Source organism: Aythya fuligula, chromosome 2 (assembly GCF_009819795.1).
Source record: "Aythya fuligula isolate bAytFul2 chromosome 2, bAytFul2.pri, whole genome shotgun sequence".
NCBI classification, from domain to species: Eukaryota; Metazoa; Chordata; class Aves; order Anseriformes; family Anatidae; genus Aythya; species Aythya fuligula.
In genome coordinates, this window is record NC_045560.1 from 61542775 (window position 1) to 61564524 (window position 21750).

General features: G+C 40.0%; 1 protein-coding gene across 3 annotated transcripts in view; it reads left to right on the forward strand.

Annotated features, from left to right (window-relative positions):
* The window catches only part of AVL9 (AVL9 cell migration associated), a 42351-nt gene that overhangs the window by 3179 nt on the left and 17422 nt on the right, over positions 1–21750 (forward strand). For 2 of the 3 annotated variants that reach the window (XM_032180782.1, XM_032180783.1), the window contains exons 2-8: positions 14063–14183; positions 16474–16559; positions 17875–17946; positions 18714–18803; positions 19152–19218; positions 19846–19886; positions 20963–21001. In XM_032180782.1, the coding sequence (XP_032036673.1) occupies positions 14063–14183; positions 16474–16559; positions 17875–17946; positions 18714–18803; positions 19152–19218; positions 19846–19886; positions 20963–21001 (516 nt within the window). Of the gene's footprint in view, positions 1–144; positions 253–14062; positions 14184–16473; positions 16560–17874; positions 17947–18713; positions 18804–19151; positions 19219–19845; positions 19887–20962; positions 21002–21750 lie in introns of all 3 variants that reach the window. The other variant, XM_032180784.1, reaches the window with a different exon arrangement.

Here is a 21750-nt window from a genome sequence, read left to right on the forward strand (position 1 = left end):
CTGACCCGCATCTTTTATAAGAATTAATGATCGAATTACTTTTCTCTGTAAAAAAAATAAATTAAAAATAAATAAATAAATAAATATGGTTTAATCTGCCTGGAATTTGATAACATATCACACAAAATAAATCATTTTTTTAAGGTGGAGATGCTGGAGAACTAGTACAAGAGCTAGAACTTGTGTAAGGATCAGTATGAAGAAGAGGAAGCAGCAACAGATTTGTCAGAAGAGGAACTGCTGATGTGAAAGGTGCTTGCAAGTGGTGTTTCTCAAGACCAACTTTGGGGCATCATGAGTGGCTGTGGCAGCACATACACAGTAAAATCTAACAGTGATGACCAAATTTGAAGAATCGTGCAAGAACTGGATGATGTTGGATGCTGGTGTGGCAGAAATGGGGTGACATGAAAGCATGCAGTAGGAATGAATAATGACCATGTATGCTTGGGAATCAGCATTAGGAGACCTCTGGAAGAGGAAAGAAAACTGCGTATGATCAAGGATAAGCCCCAAAAGTGAGATGATTTGGAAGAAAGGGTACGATGAAAGTAGTTCTGTAATGTATTAATTATTATACGTCAATAAATGCATTCTGATTCATCTTTCAGAAGAATGGATTCTGATTCTGTCACTTCAGGAATGGGTGCAATAGTCCTTGGGTGATCTGTTTCAGAGAAGGGTGATTTGGAGGAGCCTGGCTGGGTAGGCTGATGGAAAGTGTTTTTGAGACTGCAGTCTGATGGACGGTATCAGCCGCCTCTCACCTGCCAGCCTGTTCTCCCCTTTCCACCACTCCCAGCTGCAAAGGAGAGGCAGTTCTGTGGTGAACTGAAACGGGGAACTGCCGTGACAAAAAAAAAAAAAAAAAGTAAGCTTTGTTTCGGTAGCTCGTTTGTGTTCTGGTTGGTTCACTGATCTGTTTAGAGTTTGCATCTGCAGAAGACAGCTACGCTGGCACAAGAGAAGACAACATGGGGAAGTATTCATTGAACCACCGTGTTACATGCTGCGATATTCCAAGAGCATGTCAGAAAGCGGAAAAAAATCTGAAAAAAAAGCGTTGGCACAAGAGCAAATGGATGAGAGCTGTCTGAGGACACAATATAGATTGGATATGAGAGCAAAAAAAAGAGCAAAGTTAGAAAGCAACTTTCAAATGAGAGTAATTCAGACTGTGTTTCTATCTGTGTTCTCTCAACAGTTTTACCAATAAATGCCTGTAGAGTTAGGTGTTCTGGCAGGTTTCTTGATCACAGTTGTTTTCATCAGCTGACTCCCCCTCTGACAGTGTCTTTGGGAATGAGGGCGATAAAAATACAAATGTGGTGTAAAGCTGGTGTGCATCTAGGTGTATAGCTTAAAAATGAGTATTTTAACTCTGGCATTTTAGATTCTCTGCATGCGATTGCCTATAATAATGAAAGTAATTATGATTCTGATGCATTCTTAGACAAGTCCTGTTCTGGTTAGACTTTGATTGTCTGAAGTGTATAAATGTACCTGTTGTTCAATTTAAAGCTAAGTATAAGAAATGATTAAGCTATACAGCAAATCATTTTATGTGCACTTTGGAAATATATAGGGACATCCTTTTTCTTGCACGGACTTGAAAAAAAATCCAGATGCATTTGTTTACAAAAAGCGAAATTCAAGGGATCAGTCCATTTCTGTGTGCCTTTTGATTCATAGCGTGAGTGTGATGATGGTTGTTGTGTGCACTTTCCCGTTAGGCTGTGGGTCCTTTTTCCATGTGAAGTAGCATTTTGTAAGGAAAAAGTTAAGACTTGCTGTGCTTGTGTGGTTCAGTCTGAGGACAGTTTCCCCTGTAGTTGGTATGAACTTAGAGATGCTGCTCACTGTGAAGATGGCTTTATGCTGTGTGAAAGTAATGTGCTGCTTTTTCAAAGTAAATATATGTTTTTTTTTTTTAAGGAGTTTTCTCTAGCAAAGTACTGAGTAAGCTTTCAGGGAAGTTGTATTCTTTTGTCTGTTTATGCTAGCAGGTCCCTAACCTGCTTATTTGCTTTTATTAGCTATTGAATTATGTTGTGATAGCAATGAAATACTCAAAAAATTGATCTCTGATCTCGCTCTTTGTCAAAGAGAAGATGGAGTTACAGCACTGTGCTGATGGAAGGGGAGGAGAAGCTTGTCTGGAAAGCAGATCCATCTAGTATTTGACGTGCTCTCAACCAGCCCATTAAGGAAAGGAATGATAATTTGCTTGAAGCATGCATTGTGATGAGTTTCTTTCCTTTGAATGTACAGGCTGACTTTATGGGAACCTTTGTAAGTGCTTAATTAAATAAAATAGCAGAAATCTTGACATGTGCAGAGATCTTGGGTAGTATTCATTCAATCACGATCTTCATTCATCTGAAATGAAATGACTAAAACACTTAATAAATAGTCAAAAAAAAAGTTGCTTTTTTGATACCTGTTTGGTATCAAAGAGGAGAAGTGGCCTAAATAGAAATGAATAGCAAGCATAGCCCTTCATCATATGTAGTTGCTTATTATGTCCATTAATGAAAAACATACTATTTTAATTTGGTAGCCATGTCTATAAGCTTCTCTTGTACAGGATACAAGTTAGTTGAATCCTGTGGAGGAAAATTTTGCTTGCTTTAAACAAACTCTGGGTATCGATTCACTGTGATCCCACAAAAAAGTGCTAACCACAATTATTTCTTTTCTTCTTAGCCTTTCATGCCTTACAAGGCTCTAACTGAATAGTAGCTAGTTCTTGATTAGATCAGTTTAGTTTCTCTACTATTTTATCTTAAAAAATCAGGGAAAAATGAAATTCTTTAAAGATACAGTAAAAAGAAATGGAATGCTAAAAACATTCATGTAAGTAAATAATTAAATCCAGAGCCAGAAATTGTGAAATCAGTAACTAGGCCAAAAAAAAAAAAAAAGCTTACAGGCATAACATGTCTGATTTTAGCTTAAATTCCTAATTTGTCTGCTCAGGTCATCAGCTTTGCTTCTCTCTGCTCCTCACTGCCCAACACATATCCTTCCTTTGTGGGAATAATACACTTTCTAGTTATAAAAACACAGAGTTCAGGTTAAAGAAAAAGTTTCTTCTATGCCATAGTAAACTAGCATGTCTCAAGAGGATTTACAGAAAAAGCCACACAGACAGAAGTGCTTCCACAGTATTTTGTTGGCTTTATACCGTCCCAGCTGTAATAGCTGCAGCCCACAGTAATGTAATGCTTCTTAGACCTTCCAATTGCTACTAATTTTTGCTGCTAATGTAGACTTGGGAGAAGTACTTTCAGGGTATTGCATTCCTTACTTAATTGGGAATGCTCTGCATAGTTCTGTGATGGAAAAAATTGCTTTAAATGACCTGTGAAATTTGAAAGTAAACAGAGGTAAATGGGGGGAAACGAGTTGTGTGAGAGAAATTCTTAAAATCGGTCGTTTGGGCATAAACTGGTTATAGAAGAGCCAGCCACAGACACAGTGTGAGCTGTTTCAGATTATCTGTAGCTGGTTGGTTCATTAGATACTGCTGCAGGTTTCTGGTCCACATCACTCTTAGTTCGGGTAGGGCTGTAAGATGTGGATTTCAGGGCTGTTTGTGCTGCTTTTCTGGAGCTGCTGGTACTGAATTTCATGGTAGTTTTCAGGAGCTGAAGTGGTAAGTGGCTATTGATTTCAGAGCAAATAAAGGAAAAGGGTCTTCTTTCAGAACCATGTAATGCTTCCTCTCATTACAGGTGAAAGATAAAGAACTTGATTTGCCTTTACACTTGGCTTTTAATTTTTGAAAGCAACAAATAGTGTGAAATTCGTATTTGTCATATGATAGAGGTCTTTTGCAAAAATCTAATCTGAACAGAGACTGACTGCTAGATGCATATTGTGTTGAAAAATGGATGCAGAAGTAGATGATCGCTTTGTGTAAGACTGAATCATGAGGTATAATTCCCCCCTGAACATCCTGCGTGCTAGCATCCTCAGGCAATTTGAGCTCTCAGTATCTGAGTTTTATTTACATATTGCAAGGCAGAGAGATAAGACTGACAGTGTGGGAAGGCTTAAAATATGCTGACTACTCCAAAAAAAAAGTACTTCTTGAAATAAAATTAAAGTGAGAACTGATTCCCTTCAAAAGTAGAGGGGAGAAATGATTTCAGCAAAGCTGGAGAAACTTGCAAGAAAGTTGCACAGGAGTTACTGTTAGTCCATTGACTTGTTCTTAAGGATTACATGGCCCCTTTGCTACTGCACTACCTATTGTGCAACTTGCATGTCTGAGTATGTTTCTGTGTGGACTGTGCTTGAAGATCAGTCCTCCTGCCTTGACTGATTGTGTATTCTGTTCCTAGCATACAAGTAAATCTTAAGAGAAGTGATGAAACAACTGATGACACGGTTTTTAGAAAAGGTCCTGAGTATGTTTTGATATTTTAGAGAAAGAATGCACTTTGAGAGGTCTTACCTTCTTGAATTATATATGTTCTCATCCTGTAATTTGAGAGTTTCAAGTACTTTAGCTACTGAAGATAATTACACAGAATCACACAGAATTTCTAGGTTGGAAGAGACCTCAAGATCATCGAGTCCGACCTCTGACCTAACGCTAGCAGTCCCCACTAAACCATATCCCTAAGCTCTACATCTAAACGTCTTTTAAAGACTTCCAGGGATGGTGACTCCACCACTTCCCTGGGCAGCCTGTTCCAATGCCTCACAACCCTTTCAGTAAAGAAGTTCTTCCTAACATCTAACCTAAAACTCCCCTGGCTCAACTTAAGCCCATTCTCCCTCGTCCTGTCACCAGGCACGTGGGAGAACAAACCAACCCCCACCTCGCTACAGCCTCCTTTGAGGTACCTATAGAGAGCAATAAGGTCACCCCTGAGCCTCCTCTTCTCCGGGCTGAACAAGCCAAGCTCCCTCAGCCGCTCCTCGTAGGACTTGTTCTCCAGGCCCCTCACCAGCTTTACAGCCCTTCTCTGCACCCGCTCAAGCACCTCCATGTCCTTCTTGTAGCGAGGGGCCCAAAACTGAACACAGTACTCGAGGTGCGGCCTCACCAGAGCTGAGTACAGGGGGACGATCACCTCCCTGGTCACACTGTTCCTGATACAAGCCAGGATGCCGTTGGCCTTCTTGGCCACCTGAGCACACTGCTGGCTCATATTCAGCCGACTATCCACCATCACTTCCAGGTCCTTCTCTGCCTGGCAGCTCTCCAACCACTCATCTCCCAGCCTGTAGCTCTGCTTGGGGTTATTGCGCCCCAGGTGCAGGACCCGGCACTTGGCCTTGTTGAACTTCATGCAGTTGACCTCAGCCCATCGGTGCAGCCTATCCAGATCCTCCTGCAGAGCCTTCCTACCCTCAAGCAGATCGACACACGCACCTAGCTTGGTGTCATCTGCAACTTACTGAGGGTGCACTCAATGCCTTGTCCAGATCATCAGTGAAGATATTAAAGAGGACCAGCCCCAGCACCGAGTCCTGGGGGACGCCACTAGTGACTGGCCTCCAACTGGACTTGACTCCATTCACCACGACTCTTTGGGCCCAGCTATCCAGCCAGTTTCTAACCCAACGAAGCGTGCACCAGTCCAAGTCAAGAGCAGCCAATTTCTTGAGGAGAATGCTGTGGGAGACGGTGTCAAAAGCCTTGCTGAAGTCAAGGTAGACCACATCCACAGCCTTTCCCTCGTCCACCCAGCGCGTCACTTTGTCATAGAAGGAGATCAGGTTCATCAAGTAGGACCTGCCTTTCATAAACCCATGCTGACTGGGCCTGATCGCCTGCTTGCCCTGCAAGCCCTGCAAGCAGGCGACCAAGCGATTCTTGTTGAGATCTGCAGAAATTGGCACTTACAACAGCCTGATCACCAGTGCACATGGCCTATTTTATTTGTACCTGGAGAGCAGCTGAGAGCTGAGGAGATTATCTTCAATCAGAGTTTTACAAGTTACACTTGAGTTTGTTTGCAGAATTAGGAGTTGTCTAAGGCATGAGCAAGTTAAGCCTACTGTTTCTATGAACTGCTTGGAGCACTGCCTGTATTTTCAGGTTTTTGCATCCTCTGTTGTAGCACGTTTCCAAAGGGGAAAGGAAGCACTGAAGTCAGCCTTCCAAATAGGTTCCACATACAGCATTTCTGGGCACATCTTTCTGTTCCTCAGTGAAGGGAATGCTTCTAACCTGTCTCGGTTTGTCTGCTGCCTTTCTTCCAAAACTCTGCTTCATTGGAGAATTGCTTCTTTTTTCTTTTTTGATCTTTCCAACCCAGCAGTTACTGTGCTGTGCCTGATAGATTTGCTTGATGCTGTCTTAACAGTGTAAGTGCAGTGTATGCCCTGTCTTTAAAGTCCTCGTGTCTTTTGTTTCGGGGTGGGGGGCAGTGCAGTAGGCAGATACTATGCAATAGGTAATCTTCTCTAGTGATTAAATAAGAGCCTTTTAAAGGAACAACAGAAAAAATACCTGGAAAAGGATCTAGGCTGGAATCTACTCAAAGGGTTTTGTTCCCAACTCTATTGACGATAACCTGTAAACACAAACACAACTCCTTTGTTTCTGCTCCTGGCTTGTAATAATAATATTTAAACACTTAAGGGAGTGTCACAAGCATGCCATCTCTTACTGGTGTTAATTGCGATAGAATCAGGTATGAAATTTAGCCTATAACCTTTTGAACATTAAATGGAAGTATATAGGTGAGTTTATTTTCAACACATGGAAATTCTAACAGAAGATTTTAGCTTTTATTAGAAAGGCTACTCAAATTTGCATGGGATGTTAATCATTTTAAGTACACAATGCATTGCTGAGTACACTCTAATTGGTATCTGACGCTTCACTTCTGTAAACAGTGCCACAGATTCTAATCTCTTATATAGTATTAATGGTGGGTTTCCACTCTTTGCATGCCTATATAATCCACATATTTAGTATTTTGTGGTGTTCGAGAAAAATTCCTGGATATGGTGGGGTTTATTTTTTGTTTGTTTGTTTCTTTGCTTAATTTTTTCAAGCTTTAAAGAGATCTGTGCTTCGATATTCTTGCAATTGTTTCTTTGAAGTCCCACCCAGCAGATAAAGCGTTTCGTCCAAGGGCTCTGTACTGAGTATTTTCTCCATAGTTGCCCTGATGTGAGTTGAGGAGGTTCCTAAATACTTCTTGGCATTTATATAACACCTGCCATCGTCGTCATCATCAGCTTTCATCTTCCGATCTGTCAGTTCTCTGTAGATGTCACGACATCCCGCCAGTTATGTAAGTGCACTCTGCCAGGAATCTTGGCTTCTCTGTGGAATAAGTGAGCGAATGCTAAATTGGCAAACGGTGTGTTTCCCTACCTCTGTGGCACCTTGTGTCTGTTTCACAATGCTTTTAAATAATAAGAGCTTGGCCTCTCGGCACTTTTACAAGGTTGATAATGTGATTTTTATACAGACATAATAGTTCCCTGTCCTAATACTGCCGTATTTTGTGGTTTGGGTATAATTTTGGTAATCCATCTCACAGTGTGTATGTGGAGCCAAAGTGTTATGCCTAGGCAGGCGTGTTGCTTGTAAAAGCTCTCTCAAAGTTGTGCGTACAAAAACTGAAAGCAAGTTATTTGCCTGCTATAATATGCTGGGGAATGGGGTACGGGGCTGCCTGGTTTTAGGATTCCCTAGAGCAGAGGCATGTTCTGTGCTTCGTGGTGTTTGCAGTGTTCCTGTACCTCCTCAGCCTTGTGCTTGCTGAGGAGCTGAATTTGTCCACACTCAGGTTTAAGTTGAGTGCCGAAACTCATAAGTAACGAGCAAGTTAACCAAGAGCTGTTCAGCGCCCATCAGACGTCCTGTGGTAAAGACCCCAAATGCTTGTTGGCTCATACGACAGGCTGATCGCTCACCTGGATAGCGTGGTTTCAGCAGCGTGTGCCATATGAATTAGATGCAGTGTCTGCTTCTACACGGCAGAGTACGTGTGCTTTGAAGCATGCCAACAGGACTGGTGCCCCCGTTTTCCCACTGGGAACCAGGGCATGCAGCAGAGCTGAGGAAGGGATGCACATCGGGGTCTTGTGTGGTGGGAGGGAGGAATTGCCACCAGCCTGTGGAGCTGGGGACATCCTCCCAGAGTCGATGGGTGCAGCAGGTTGTGTGGATGGAAAACTGGCTGCTGCTGACCCTGCTGTAAAGCAGCTGCTCCACTGGGCAGAGGTAGCTGAGGAATACTGAAACCAAATGGTAACACACAGCTGTAAGGGAGCTGCCTTCTGGGGTACCTTGTGCTCGTCACCAACAATATGAAGTTTAACAGGAGCAAGTGCTGGGTTGGAGGGGCAGGCGCTGAGCTCTGCTCTCTGGGGACAGCAACAGGACCCGAGGGAATGGCATGGAGCTGGGACAAGGGAGGGTCGGGCTGGGGGTTAGGGAAAGGGTCTGCACCCAGAGGGTGGTTGGGCACTGGGACAATCTCCCCAGGGCTGTGGGCACAGCACTGAGCTGCCAGAGTTCAAACCCTGTGTGTGAGAGTGTTGTCCAAATGCTTCTTTATTTTGGGGTGGTCCTGTGTGGAGCCAGTTGAATTGAACTCAATGATCCTTATAGGTCCCTTCCAACTCGGGAGATACTGTGATTCCATGATCAGCTTAAGAGGTCATCCTGTATGAATTGTAGCTTATTTTCTGTAAGACCACAAAGACTTTTCTTGAGGACACAGAGCTCCCTAGAAAGTCCCCAAGGCTGAAATGGCTGCAGTAATACTATGCACCTCTCTTGGTAGGAGCATGAGTACTCAGGTTTACATTTTATTTTTTTCTGTTTATTCTATGTTTCAAGAACCTTATAGTAAAAATTGTACTAACCTAGTTAGTTTTTGAAGCAACCATTGATAGTTTTCTTGTGCACATGTAGCGCTGCAAGTGGTGTACTTGGCGCTTGTGTTGCTCTATAGCTTTGTGATGGGGGAACATGAAGAAGTTTTAGGAACTGGAAGGATAGAAAATACAGTGCCCTATCTCTTTCTGATACATTGATTGCCCTTCGCTTTTTTCATGTGTGTGTGTAAAATACTCTTTTAATATGTGTGTATACATAAATACATGAAAATGTTGTTAGAGGTCATTATATCTCTATTTTAATATTACAGCATAGGTGGTATTGTTTTACAGGTTGTCTAATTGACCTGTAGATCCTGATCTGTTGGTTCTGTCATACATATGAGGAAAATATGTCATTTAAATCTGGCTAAATTGTGATTTAAGTTGTTCTCAATGCTGCAAGACAAACTATGTGCTTAGAGTTTCATTTGGCTGAATGGTGCCGTTGTTACGGTGCCTCAGATAAAATCATTGGTGTACTGGTTTTCTCTGTTTCTGTCTGTGCTAGGACTAAGATATCAGAAAAACTTCCTTCAAAAATACCAGCTTTCAAATACTGGCTTATTTGAAACGAGGGATCAATTCTCATGTGTCATTTTAATTTGTTGTTTTGTTGTGTGTGGTTGGTTTTGTTTGTTTTTGTCACTCCTGGTTAGCAGTATCCTCAATATTCAACATCCTTTTACTTTTCTTGCTCTTTTTCTGCTTAAGTGAGATCTGAAGAGCTGCAGTCCTAGACATGAATTGAAATTATTTATGACTGTAATTAGTCTTTTTGCCAGTCTCCTTCTCTTCGTATGAAACAATTGTTCTACCTGTTGACGCAGTACAAGCAATGGAGAGATCATCAAAGCAATTTTTTTCCTAGAATGGAGTAGGTTCACTCACTGTAAATTTAAGTTCTGCAACTCAGCAAAAGCATTTTTTCGTTTAGTTTTCGTTGCATTTTTTCATTTCGCACTACCGTTTAAAATATTTCAGATTTTTGTGGAGATATGAACTTAAATCTTCTCCCTCTTGAAGTAATGGAAAAACTTGGCAGAACCACAGAATGGCCGAGGTTGGAAGGGACCTCTGAAGATTATCTGGTCCAATGCCCCTGCTGAGCAGGATCACCTACAGAACATTGTGCAGGATGGCATCCAGGCGGGTTTTGAGTATTTCCATAGAACGAGACTCCACAACCTCTCTGGGCAACCTGTGCCAGTGCTCTGTCACCCTCACAGTAAAGACGTGCTCCCTCGTATTGAGCCAGAACCACCTGTTCTTCAGTTTGTGCCTTTTGCCTCTCGTCCTGTCGCTGGGCACTACTAAAAAGAGACCGGCTCCATCCCTCTTCACACTCTTCCCTCAGATACTTGTACACATTGATGAGGTCTCCCCTCAGCCTTCTCTTTTCCAGGCTGAACAGGCCCAGCTCTCTCAGCCTGTCCTTGTACAACAGCTGCTCCAGTCCCAGGATACCCTTGGCCTTCTTGGCCACAAGAGCACGTTGCTGACTCATACAACGTGAAAACTTATTAGGGATCAGGATTTTCTCATTTGTAGCCCCAAGAGAGATCTTTCAAAATGTCTCCTTTGAAGAGGGGAACACGTATTGTGGCAGTGAGTAGGAAGGGTTACCTTGTAAATAGAGCGGCCCAAACATGGAACAGCAGTCTGACTGGAGAGCATGGGAAGTCTGCAGTTTGTGGTGACTTACCAGCGCTTTGAGTTATTGCTGGTTAATGTTCACTGAAGATATAACTCATGCTGTTATTGCTAACACTTAACACTCTTTGCAGGGAGGGAAAACAACCTGACTTGAATATAAAGTTCACTGAAAACCAGCGGAGGCTACCTTGCTAATGTCTGAGTGTAACAGGTGGACGTGTGGTTATGTTTTGGAAATTCCTCTTTTATCACACTCAAATTTTAGCCTCTCTTCTGACTGTGTACTCATAATCTAGTACAAGACGATATCAGTGCATTTGTTCAAAGAAAAACTCATCTTAGTTTCTAAACATAAGAACAGAAATACAATTTGCCTTCCCTGCGCTTATCTATTATTTCCATGAATAATGCGAGATAGTGAATATGTAGTGAATTTAAAGAGGGGGAACCAAAACAGATTGCCTAGTCTTTTTTTTTTCTTCTGTGTTCCCCAAACAAGAAAAGATCATCTATTTGCATCCAAACTGTTAGATACAATACAAACTACATAGAAAAGGTTAATTAAGGTAGCAGAATTATAGAAAGATACAAATGTCACTTCCAGAAACTTGATTGTCCTTCAGGTTAGGTTTTTCTTGTATTTTATTTTAGCTTGGTAATCCACAGAAGCTGAAATACTTTGCTTAGTGCAGTTATTTATTTCTCCACTCAATCATGACACAGTATAATGTATTGATTTTTGTTCTGAAATCCATCATTGGCAGTCTGCATACAGAAGATGACAATTGGAGCAGGCGGAAAGCATTGCCATCAAAACCCCCTGGCAGGCATAATCAATATTTCCAGCTGTAATGAAGACCCCTGACACTTGGAAGAGTGAAGAAATGAGTAGAGATTTGGGTTCATGTTTTATATTGCTTCTTCTGAAGTCTCTGAGGAGTTCAAATTTTTATACAAATTTAACTTTGAGGAGACTTTTTCAATTCACTTGAGGGGATAAAAGCCTGTAAAATCTTCTCAGGCCATCAACTCAAAAAACTCGCGTATGTATTTGTGCCTATTGAATACAGAGCTTTATTACAGAGACTTTTTCTCTTATTTGCAGGCAAATCTTGTAATGCATCTATGTATTGATGCCAACCAGGGAAATTGAGTGCTTGTTTATGCATATACCTGTAGGTAGATTTAGCTAGAGCTTTGCTGTTTTAATTAAATGAAAAATGAGCTCATCTGTCTTCATTCCGTGAAGGGAGGAAAGAACTGTGAGAAAGGTCCCTTCTGTGGTCCTGTCCCACCCCCACCATGGTTGTTCTTGGGTTTAAAGTGGAAGAAGTGATGAAAAATAACTGTTCTGGGTTTTGTGTAGTCGCTGTAGCTACAAATTCTGTATCAAGCAGTTTACACGCACAGGCTGAGAAAGCATTTTAGTGAGGTTTCAGTTCAAAAATTCAGAAGTGGTAGAACTGATTTGTGTGATTTTAATGCATAATAAAATAAAAAATCCTAACCTGAGCTGATGCCGTTCTGTAAATTGAGCTATAGAAATCAAGCAGGATGTCTGGGTGATAAGGAAGAGTTAGGGTGATTTTCATCTGCATTAATTCGGTCATCTGCAAGTTAGACCTCTAAGTCTGAGCCATCTCTCTTTGGAGCTGATGGAAAGAAACAGATCAGATGAATCACCCTCAGCAGGTGTCTGTTTTCTTTGTGTGGAGCGCTTAGGAAAGCTGGCTTGGAGTTCTTGCTGTTTGATATGTAGTTAGATGACATGAATCCCACCTGCAGTGACTACTAGCGAAAAAGTTTGACTTAACAGCTTTGAAATGAACCCACTGGGAACTCTGAAGCTGGTAGAAAGAAGTTCTCCAGGGTACCGTCTTTGTTGTCGGATTGTCATTTTTCTTCTTACAGCCATCTGCCTCTGCTTCTTGCACCCTCTCAGCCTCTGTGGCAAGAAGCAGTGCTTCTGCAAGCTGCTAAACTACACAGATGGGATCCCTCCTTACGAAGGGGGTACTCCCTATGTGGGTCCTTTTGGGGAGGGGGAGGAGCAGTACATCATAGAAACAAGATCTATCATAACATCTCTATATAAAATAGACAATTTAAAGGTGCTTAAGCGATCTTAAATACACTTTGTCTGAGTCTTGTGATCCCCTCTCACCTATACCCACGTTAATATAGAAATCACTCCATTAAAACGCAGAAGCAGCAGACTGATGTAAACCAAGGTTATCGCTGGTCTCATTAATGCCTGTTCAGTTTGGAGCTGTCAGAGCCTGCAGAAATCCCCGCTGCTGGGAGTACCTGATAGCACCTGAGGTGATGACAGCATGCTGCGAGCTAGATCAAACGGGAGAAAGTAGTTTTTCAGCTAATTTCATGCTGTCAAAAGGACACGGGAGCCAGTTGGCAACGATTGTAGAAAGAGTGACACCGTGTGGTAAGGTGAAAAATTTCACTTTTCTTGGTTTGTTTCCCATTTCTTCAGTACCCGCATCCTATACGCTATTCATAAATCATAATAAATAAATAAATAATAATAATAATATCATCATCCAATGTTAAGATTTTGTGTGTTTGTCTTGGCATGCTTTTTATTTCCTATTAGTTAAAAATTTCTACTTATGCATTCTAGAGCCAACTAGTTTTTAGCCAAATGTCTTCCAAGAGGAGTTGTATCCTGCTGCAGTTTCTTCTGATAAATTTGTGCCTCAACTTGTGTTCAGTGATTTAAGAAATGTATGTCTGGAAAAAGAGACTTGTTGAAAGTGTCTGGAAACCCAGAAGTTTACCTAGAGGGAAAGAAAATGAAAGGATGATAGTGAAGATGCTGGTTTTCAGGATCTGTGGCAGATAAATATTATGGTGCAAGTAACAGAGAATTTCTGAGAAAACAAGGTAAAAGGTAGACAACTGAAAGGTGAAATTGAGAGGCAGGATTTCTTGGAAAGAAAAAAGATGTGCTTGTAGTAAATGCATAGAACTTGCTGCATGATTACAGTCAAGGGCGTAAAAATATTTAAAAACAGTCTTTTGCTGTCGGTATAGCTTTTGAGGTTAATTCAGTATCCACTAGTGTAAAACACAGGCTTGCATGTGCTAGAGCATTGCCTAGCCATGAGCACTTGGGGCGGCGAGAAGCCAGATCTGATCTGAGAACGTGTGCACCCCAGCAATGACCTCTGCTGGTACCGCAGGTGCAGCCTTGCGCTGCTGGCTGTGTGCAGAGGGGAGAAGGTAGGCAGCTGCTGGGGTGACATCTTCTGCTTGAACATCTGCTCTGTATTTCTCCTGAGGAAAAGGCACTGGGCTGGATAGAGAGCTGTGGGAGCCAAATCTGCCCCAGGCCTGTCAGTTAGACTGCACATGAGTCAGTCCAAGGGTGCTTGGAAGGAAGAGGAGGAATGCTAGTAGGAAGAAAAGCTGTTTCATGCCATTGCTAAAGAGAAAAAATGCCAGGCTGAACTACAGAGGCTTGCTTGTTTGGTAACAGTAATCTGTTCTCTCTTTGCTTCCTATTTTGTTCGGTTTGTTTGTTTAGGTTGAATTCTCCTACCCTCCTCTAATGCCTGGAGAAGGGCATGACAGCCATGGCTTACCAGAGGAGTGGAAATACTTGCCATTTCTTGCCTTGCCAGATGGCGCTCACAACTACCAGGAAGGTAAGAAATTTGAGAGGAAGTTGCATGTGCAAAAGCCTCCTACCTGCTTCTACTGCAGGCAAATAAAAATGCAAATATCTGGACAGTTCATCAACTATTCTTTTTGGTATTAGATTTCTTGCACTACTTGTTTACGGTGCAAAATGATTGATAAATATGATCGATTTTTCTCTTTAAATTCTGAAGAAACATAAAATTTTATCTTCTACGTCAATAAATCAGACGTCAAAAATTCAGTTTAAAGGTTACTTGTCAGTTGTGTGTAGTCCTAACACAAAACAAGGCTACCAGCTTTCCGTAAAGAAGCCACCTGAGTCAGGAATTAGCCCTCGAGTAAAATCTAATCCAGTTTTGAGCTAAGGGAAGATTGAAATTCTAAAATTCAGCTTTCTAATGTATCTGCTCATTATTTATTTTTTTTTATTTCTGCTAACATTCAGTGATTCTTAGAAGGACCTACAAGCCGTTCATTGTCTGTAGCAAGGCATATTTTGAAAACTAGCAAATATAAAAGGCAGAACCTTCAGTGGATTTGTCAGCAGAATAGAAAGATAAAACATCTCTTTCACCATGTAGTTACCAGCAAGGTCACTGCAGGTGTTTTTTTTTTTCCTTTTTTTTTTTTTTTTTTTTTCAGTTTTATTGCATTATTTGTTTATTATTGTATTTATTTGTTTATTTGACAGCAGTTAGTTCATCGCTTTGACACTTATTTGCTTGTTGTTTCCATATTCTTTCTCCACAACAGCAAACAAGGAAGTCACTTAAAACAGCAAAATAACAGACCCTTTAATGTTACTTTTAATATTGTTTTGTTTTTTTTTTTTAACTTGATTTAGTTAGCTTTCTAATCCTACAGCTTCCAGAGGCCTTTGGAAAAGGAGGCCTCATATCAAAAGAATCTCCTTCCCAGCAGCAACAGGAGTATCTCTGACTCTGCTCTGAGTCATGATTTTTGTTCTTCTTCTGCATTGCTAAGTATGTAATGAGCAGTAGGCTGTGTTCAAAACCAGGAAAATTGTATGTAGCCTCACTTACCTGTTCCCTCTTTGCACAGCACTGTCCAAGTTAATGCTCAACTTGGGCCAGTTTCATTGTTGCACTAAAACTTTATCAATGTGTGGGTTTTGGTAAGGGGAAGAAAAACAGAGGTGACAACAAAATCGTTGTAAAGCCTGGTGTTTTGTAGGCAAGGATACACATGAACTTGAAATTGGCAAATATGATTCAGGTAAAATTGCAGTAAACATAATTGTTAATAACTCTCTTTCCTTCTGAGTTTTCAATTAACTCCCACTGGCAGTTATATTTTTGCAATGAGCATGGCGTGCTGCAAGAAATGTATTAAAGTTTTAGTAAGACTCCATGTGAGCTCCATAATGCAATTATACTTATTCAAGGGAGTATTTTTTCATATATAACCCTTCTTTCCAATGCACGTGTGATCGTTTATTCTGCATTTACTACAGACTGGGTAAAATGTTTTTATTTCCTTCAAAAAGATTTAATTCTACATTTTGAAAGGCAAACAATCATAATGTGTATTTTTAATTATGACGTAGCGACATTTTTTGTCACTAGAAGCAAGTGTGTATGTATATATATCTCAAGCTGTAACGCTCACTTGTGCCATATTTTACAGGGATTTTTTTTTTTGTTTATGTCACACTTGCCCAGGGGAAACAAATTTATGTGAGGCTAGAGTTCACAAATCATTTTTGCTACTATGGTGGTGCTGTACATGAATATCTACCTTGGCAGGGTTAGGGGTGTCAGCAGCTCTAACCTTTCAGCTGTATGTGTCTTCCGTAATTGCAATGAAGATAGAAAGAAAAAAAAATCAGCTTCCTGATGTCATCACATGCCTGCTGTGCCACCCAGTCCCACCAGTTCTGTGGGTCCTGTCTTACAGTGCCCTGCCTTTGCTCTTACATACCTAATTGGAAAAGCAGCATACCTGTTGGTTTCAGTGGTGCATCTGTGCTGTTAATATCTGCTTCTGAACATCTGTCAGTGGGCTGATAAAGAAGCTTAGGCTAAAGGTGAGGCTGTTGTCAGAATATCCATATTAGCACAGCTGGAGCTTCTTACACGAAGAATTGTGCTATTTAGAAACTCTAATTTGGGTGTAGGCATAGCTTTATAGATAACTTTTTTCCTTTTTTTTGAAATCTCAGAAAATGCATGTACCAGTATATTCAGCAGTAACCCTTTTATAAATAAGTGATGCTGAGAACAAAGATAATGAGCACTTCACAGTGACTTACGAAACTTTTTTTTTTTTCCATAGATACTGTGTTTTTCCATTTACCACCAAGATGTGGGGATCGAACTACAGTATATGGTGTCTCTTGCTATAGGCAGATTGAAGCAAAGGTAACTTTCCAATCTGAATAATTTCACTGCAGATATGCAGATCTGTAACTGCTTACTGATACTGAACTTTTAGCAGGAAGCTGGAAAAACTGGTAAGAGAGCTATATATCTGATCACACTTTGAAGAAAGATGTGTTTGAACTACTGAAGTGTACCCACATTTTCAAAAGCAGCAGCAGTAATATTACCTATGTAATTACAATTGTGTTACTACAGATTTCTTTAAAACAACAAAAGCACTCCTTTTCCAGTGAAATGCCAAGAACCTGGAATGTCATGTGGCTTTGAGCTCTGAATGAGTCTTGCATTCAGAAGATGCAAATTTTGTACTCTGTCTCAAGTGCACCTTGATTACATTTGAAGTTTCTCTTTATGCTATAGGAGACATTTTCCATGTGCAGATTTTAGTTCTGTTTCTTTTGACCATAATCCACGTTGATTTGAGTTCACTCGCTGTCTTTACAGCCAGTCCTCACTGTATTCTGTGATTGAAGTCTTGCTCTATTTAACTATACAATTATTTTAAACTTGGCTTTTTTGTGTTCTTGATTCCAGTTTATACTGTTTGCTAACTGATTTAGATAAATTAGATGTTTAAATTGAACCCCTTGGAACAAGTAGAATATAAAACAATGTGTGTTTCATATAACAGCTCCAGCGCTCTTTCCATCTGGCTTTCTGATGTGTGGGCTGCAGTCCGCACACTTGCTGTTTTGTGCGGTTGAGTGAATCACTTGGCTGTATTTCTGCCCTCACCCTTTATAGTTGTGCTGTTGAGTACTAGGACCATTTGGTCTGGCTGAGAATGGAGTTTGTTCTACCTCTTTTATTTTATGGATGGCTCAAAGAAAAGTATTGAGTGTAGAGCAAACTGCTTCCAGGCCTGACTGACAGACTTTTCAGCCTGATCCATTTTCACTGATAATATTAGAGAAGAGTTAAGTGGTGTACTGTGGCTGCTTCTGTTCTGTTACATTACCCTGAGTTAAAAATGCCATTGCCTTTTCCAGGGCTACTGCTGGGCTATTCTAGGGCTGTTTATTTAGTGTCTTTTAAGCAGTCCTCTGCCTATCATCACAGCTGTGTTGGCATCTGTGCTGTGCACAGTGGGATGAGATCACAACTCTGACAAGTCAGTGCTTTGACCGTTTGTAAAAGGTAAAGACACTGTTACGTCATTCGGATATTCCACTGCTGAAGGCAGTCAGTTTTAGGATTTTGTTTAAAAAAGGGGCTATATGTCAACTAGACCGGGGAAAGAGTTCTTCTTGAAGTTGCGTGGGGGTAATAATACTCTAATACTTCTATTTCTTAGGCATTAAAAGTACGGCAAGCAGACATCACACGAGAAACAGTGCAGAAAAGTGTCTGTGTTCTCAGTCAGCTGGTAAGAATGTTTGATTAACTCTCAAAACACTTCTAAATACCATAGTAAAATCGTTTGGTTCCCATATTCTTGTTTGGAACTTCCAGCTCTAAACATATGATTTTTTAAATCATTGCAGAGGATAACAAAATGGTGAAGTAAAATTTCATCAGAAGGCTTTGGCATTTGAATGAGCTGCCTTGAATTGGTACCCCCTTGTAAGAGAAATTATAAAAGTGGCTGCCTGTTGTCAGGGACTGGGATATCTGTTTGCACTTCTGCTGATTAAGTGCTACTAATTCTTCCTTTAATATGTATATTTATATATATGATTTCAGGGTTAGATCATTGTTATAACTGAAGGGGGTGGCTGTTGACAACTGTGAAAGATAGTCACAGATATACTTTTGTTTTGAGGGCCCACCTTGTACTTCTACTTAGCAAAAGCTACCACTCTCCAGGCAGAGCATAAAAGTTCTTTCTGCAATTAGAGGTGAAGAAAAAGCTACTATTACAGCTGCATAAGCAATATATAAAGCAGGAAAGTACTTTTCCAGAAATACGCTCAGTGATGGTATAGTATGTGCAAATGGAAATAAAATAGTTATTTAAAACGAGCACAGGAGAAAGATGTTGCAACTAAGGAGTTGGATCCTTCCATGCTCCCCCCCCGATAAACTGTGTGTAGTAGTTGACTGTATTGTAGGATGCGAATTGGAGAAAACTTAAGTTCTAAACAAGTGGACTACATTTTTTTTTCACTTACTTTTGTTTGTTTTTCTTTCAAGCCGTTGTATGGGTTACTTCAGGCAAAGCTGCAGCTCATTACCCACGCGTATTTTGAGGAGAAAGACTTCTCGCAAATTTCAATTCTAAAGGTAACTTTTAAATACTGCCCATGTTGAGCAAGGCCTAAAGTACATGGCTAAAAACTTCAGCGTTTTGAACTAGTGGTTTGCTCGGATATTGTTTTCATAGGTTATTCGGCTATTCAGCTCCTGTAATAAATTACAGGAACAACATGACCCTCAACTTTCTGATTTGTATTGAAATACAAGAACAAGCATGACAGTCAGCCTGTGTCTCCATTGACTCCATTAATAATATTTGACGTTCTTTCTGGAGTAAGACTTGAATAAGATTTTTTTTATTCTGGATTTTGTGCCAGAATGACTAATAACTTCCATTTTGTTTGTTTGTTTGGCTTCTTTTTTTAATTTTTCCAGGAACTTTATGATCATATGAATAGTTCCTTGGGAGGGACTTCACTAGAAGGGTCACAAGTTTATCTTGGTAAGTGGTTTTCCTGTACAAGTAGCAGAGATAATGTTACCCTAATCAACATATTCCCTTCCTGAGCTAATTTGCTTATGTGCATTAACAGATTAAGCATAAAGGTCAGTGTGCCTGCACAGTATTCTGTTATGCTTTTCTTTGTTAATGGATTTAAATAAATGTCAAATAAAGGCAGTTTTGCTTTCATAATGGACGTTAGTTGTGAGTTGTGTCTTGACCTGACAGTCTGACAAGTAACTGCTCATCTGCTTTTGAGACACGGTACTTAATTTTTTTAGATAATGTTTTGGAGTACTTGACGTTTTGTCTGCTTGTTATTTGGGAAAGCTTCTATTTGATTCTGACTCTTACCTGTGTTTTCTGAATATACAACGTAGGATTTACTTCAGTGTTTCTATAACACTGCATTGCAGCCAACAGTAGCAGCTCATTGTGACTGTTCATTTTGTTACTGATCCTGCACAAAGGAGAGAATGTGGTATGAGTTCTGCTATTAAATAACCACATTCATGTAGAATGCATAATGAGTGTATCCTCTCCCCCCACAAAATGGTGACAAAAAGTAAAGTTAATATCTTTATTAGCCATGGAACTGGAATAATTGCTGTCTCTTTGGTATCCCAGGTCTGTCTCCTCGGGATCTTGTTCTTCATTTTAGACACAAGGTAGGCTTTCTCTGCTAGATTTATAAAATTTAAAAATAGAGCACTTATTTTGAGAGTAAAATGCTTTGTGAGGGAATGAAAAATAAACGTGTCTAGACATACCTGAGCTAGAAGTAAGAAGTTTGTTCCCTAAGTATTTCTGCTTACAGCCTCCTGATTTTTCTTCCCCTTCCACCTACAGACATTCAGTAAAAGTAAGTTCCAGACTGAGAAGTTTTGTCCGTCTTCTGTATTTCCGGGAGAGTTTTAGGTTTCTGTTACACTTCTTTAGTTATGTCCCAAAGTGGTATCTCAATTATGGTCTTGTTTCTATTTCCTGTTCCTTGTCGAATGAATGTGATGGAAGAATACTGTTAAAGTCATTGCAGGCACTTGGAGCGTTTTTCCTGTTACCGTGTAATTTTTGCATCTCCTGGCACCACACATCCTGAAAGTAATTGAACCCCTCTTTTTTGTTAATAACTGTTGAAATGGAGTTTGTAGCTAAGTTAAAAATAGCATTTAAAATCTTTAACTGAGAAGCATCAAGGAAACAAACATGAGATTCTGGATTTAGTGGTTAATTTGTGCATTCTTAGTAGACTCTTGTTTCTCTTTAGATGTCTTCAAGTCATGCCCCAAAATGCCTTTTTTTTTTCCTTGGGTATAAAAAGCCTAGACAGCCACCTCTGATCTAGATGTCTTGTCTGTAGATGTCTAAAATTAGATAAAGTGAATGCTATTCTTGGTATATGGCTCAATTAATTGCTGTGATTCTGTGAAGTAACTCTTCTGTGTTTATGTGATTTACTGCTCTTTAAAATTCTGGAATGATACAGTATGTTCTTTCTTCATAAACCTTATATGATTCAAATTACAATTCCTGTTTGTGCTTCTCAGATGCCATTTTAAAGAGTGCTCAGGTGGAGAAAAACAGTGTTCTGATACTCATTGACTGGTCAGATATATCTGATCATTTGATAGTTAGGAAGTGAATAACATGAAATTTTGAACAGTATTAAGCTTGCACAGTAATTTTGGTAAATGGTACAGCTTCATTTACCATGTTTTTCCTTTGTGTTTTTTTTTTTTTCCAGGTCTTGATCCTTTTTAAATTGATTCTTCTAGAGAAAAAGGTATAATTTTTATCTGAAGCAGATAGTTGAATTGGAAATGTAGTTGAATATCTTTTAAAAATAAATATCTTTTTGAAAACATGTGGAATGTACCGGTGAAAAATAAAGTTAAATTAAACTAAAGTATCTGGAGTTGTACCAGCAATTTTGCATACAAGAGTAAATTAGGAAAATATGTTCGAAGCAACTGTTGTGTGTTTATGTATAAATTTGCCTCTGCTATTGTTATATCCATACTCTTAGTATCTGTGAAGTAAAATATTAAATGTGAGCAGAGTAACTTAACGTATTATAAAGATAAGAAGGGAAACACAGAGTGTAAATAGGTATTTATGTGAAGGAGGAGATGGAAGTGTTGAGACCTAAAAAAGAGCACACAGCTTTACAGATTTCGCTAAGTAGAATTTTTGATTCAGGCCTTTAAATAGGCATACCAAAAAAAACTAGTGCAAGGAGTGTCTTTCAAACCTGAATTGCACGGACAGTGAGGAGTCATTTTTGTCACGTCATGCTGAGTAAAGTCAGAGCATGTATTGCTATAAACTGTTGAATTCTGCGCTCAGTGTTTTCTTTGGGGTCTCTTGCTGCCTCAGAAACGATGCCACTTTAGCAAGTTAAGTGTAATCTACAAAATGTACAAGCAGATCTGAAATAGTACACACATTTGTTTTCTTGTCTTGGGGTATTAACAGAAGACGAACTTTCAGTGATAAGAACATGTATCAATTCCCAGACATTTATGAAGATTT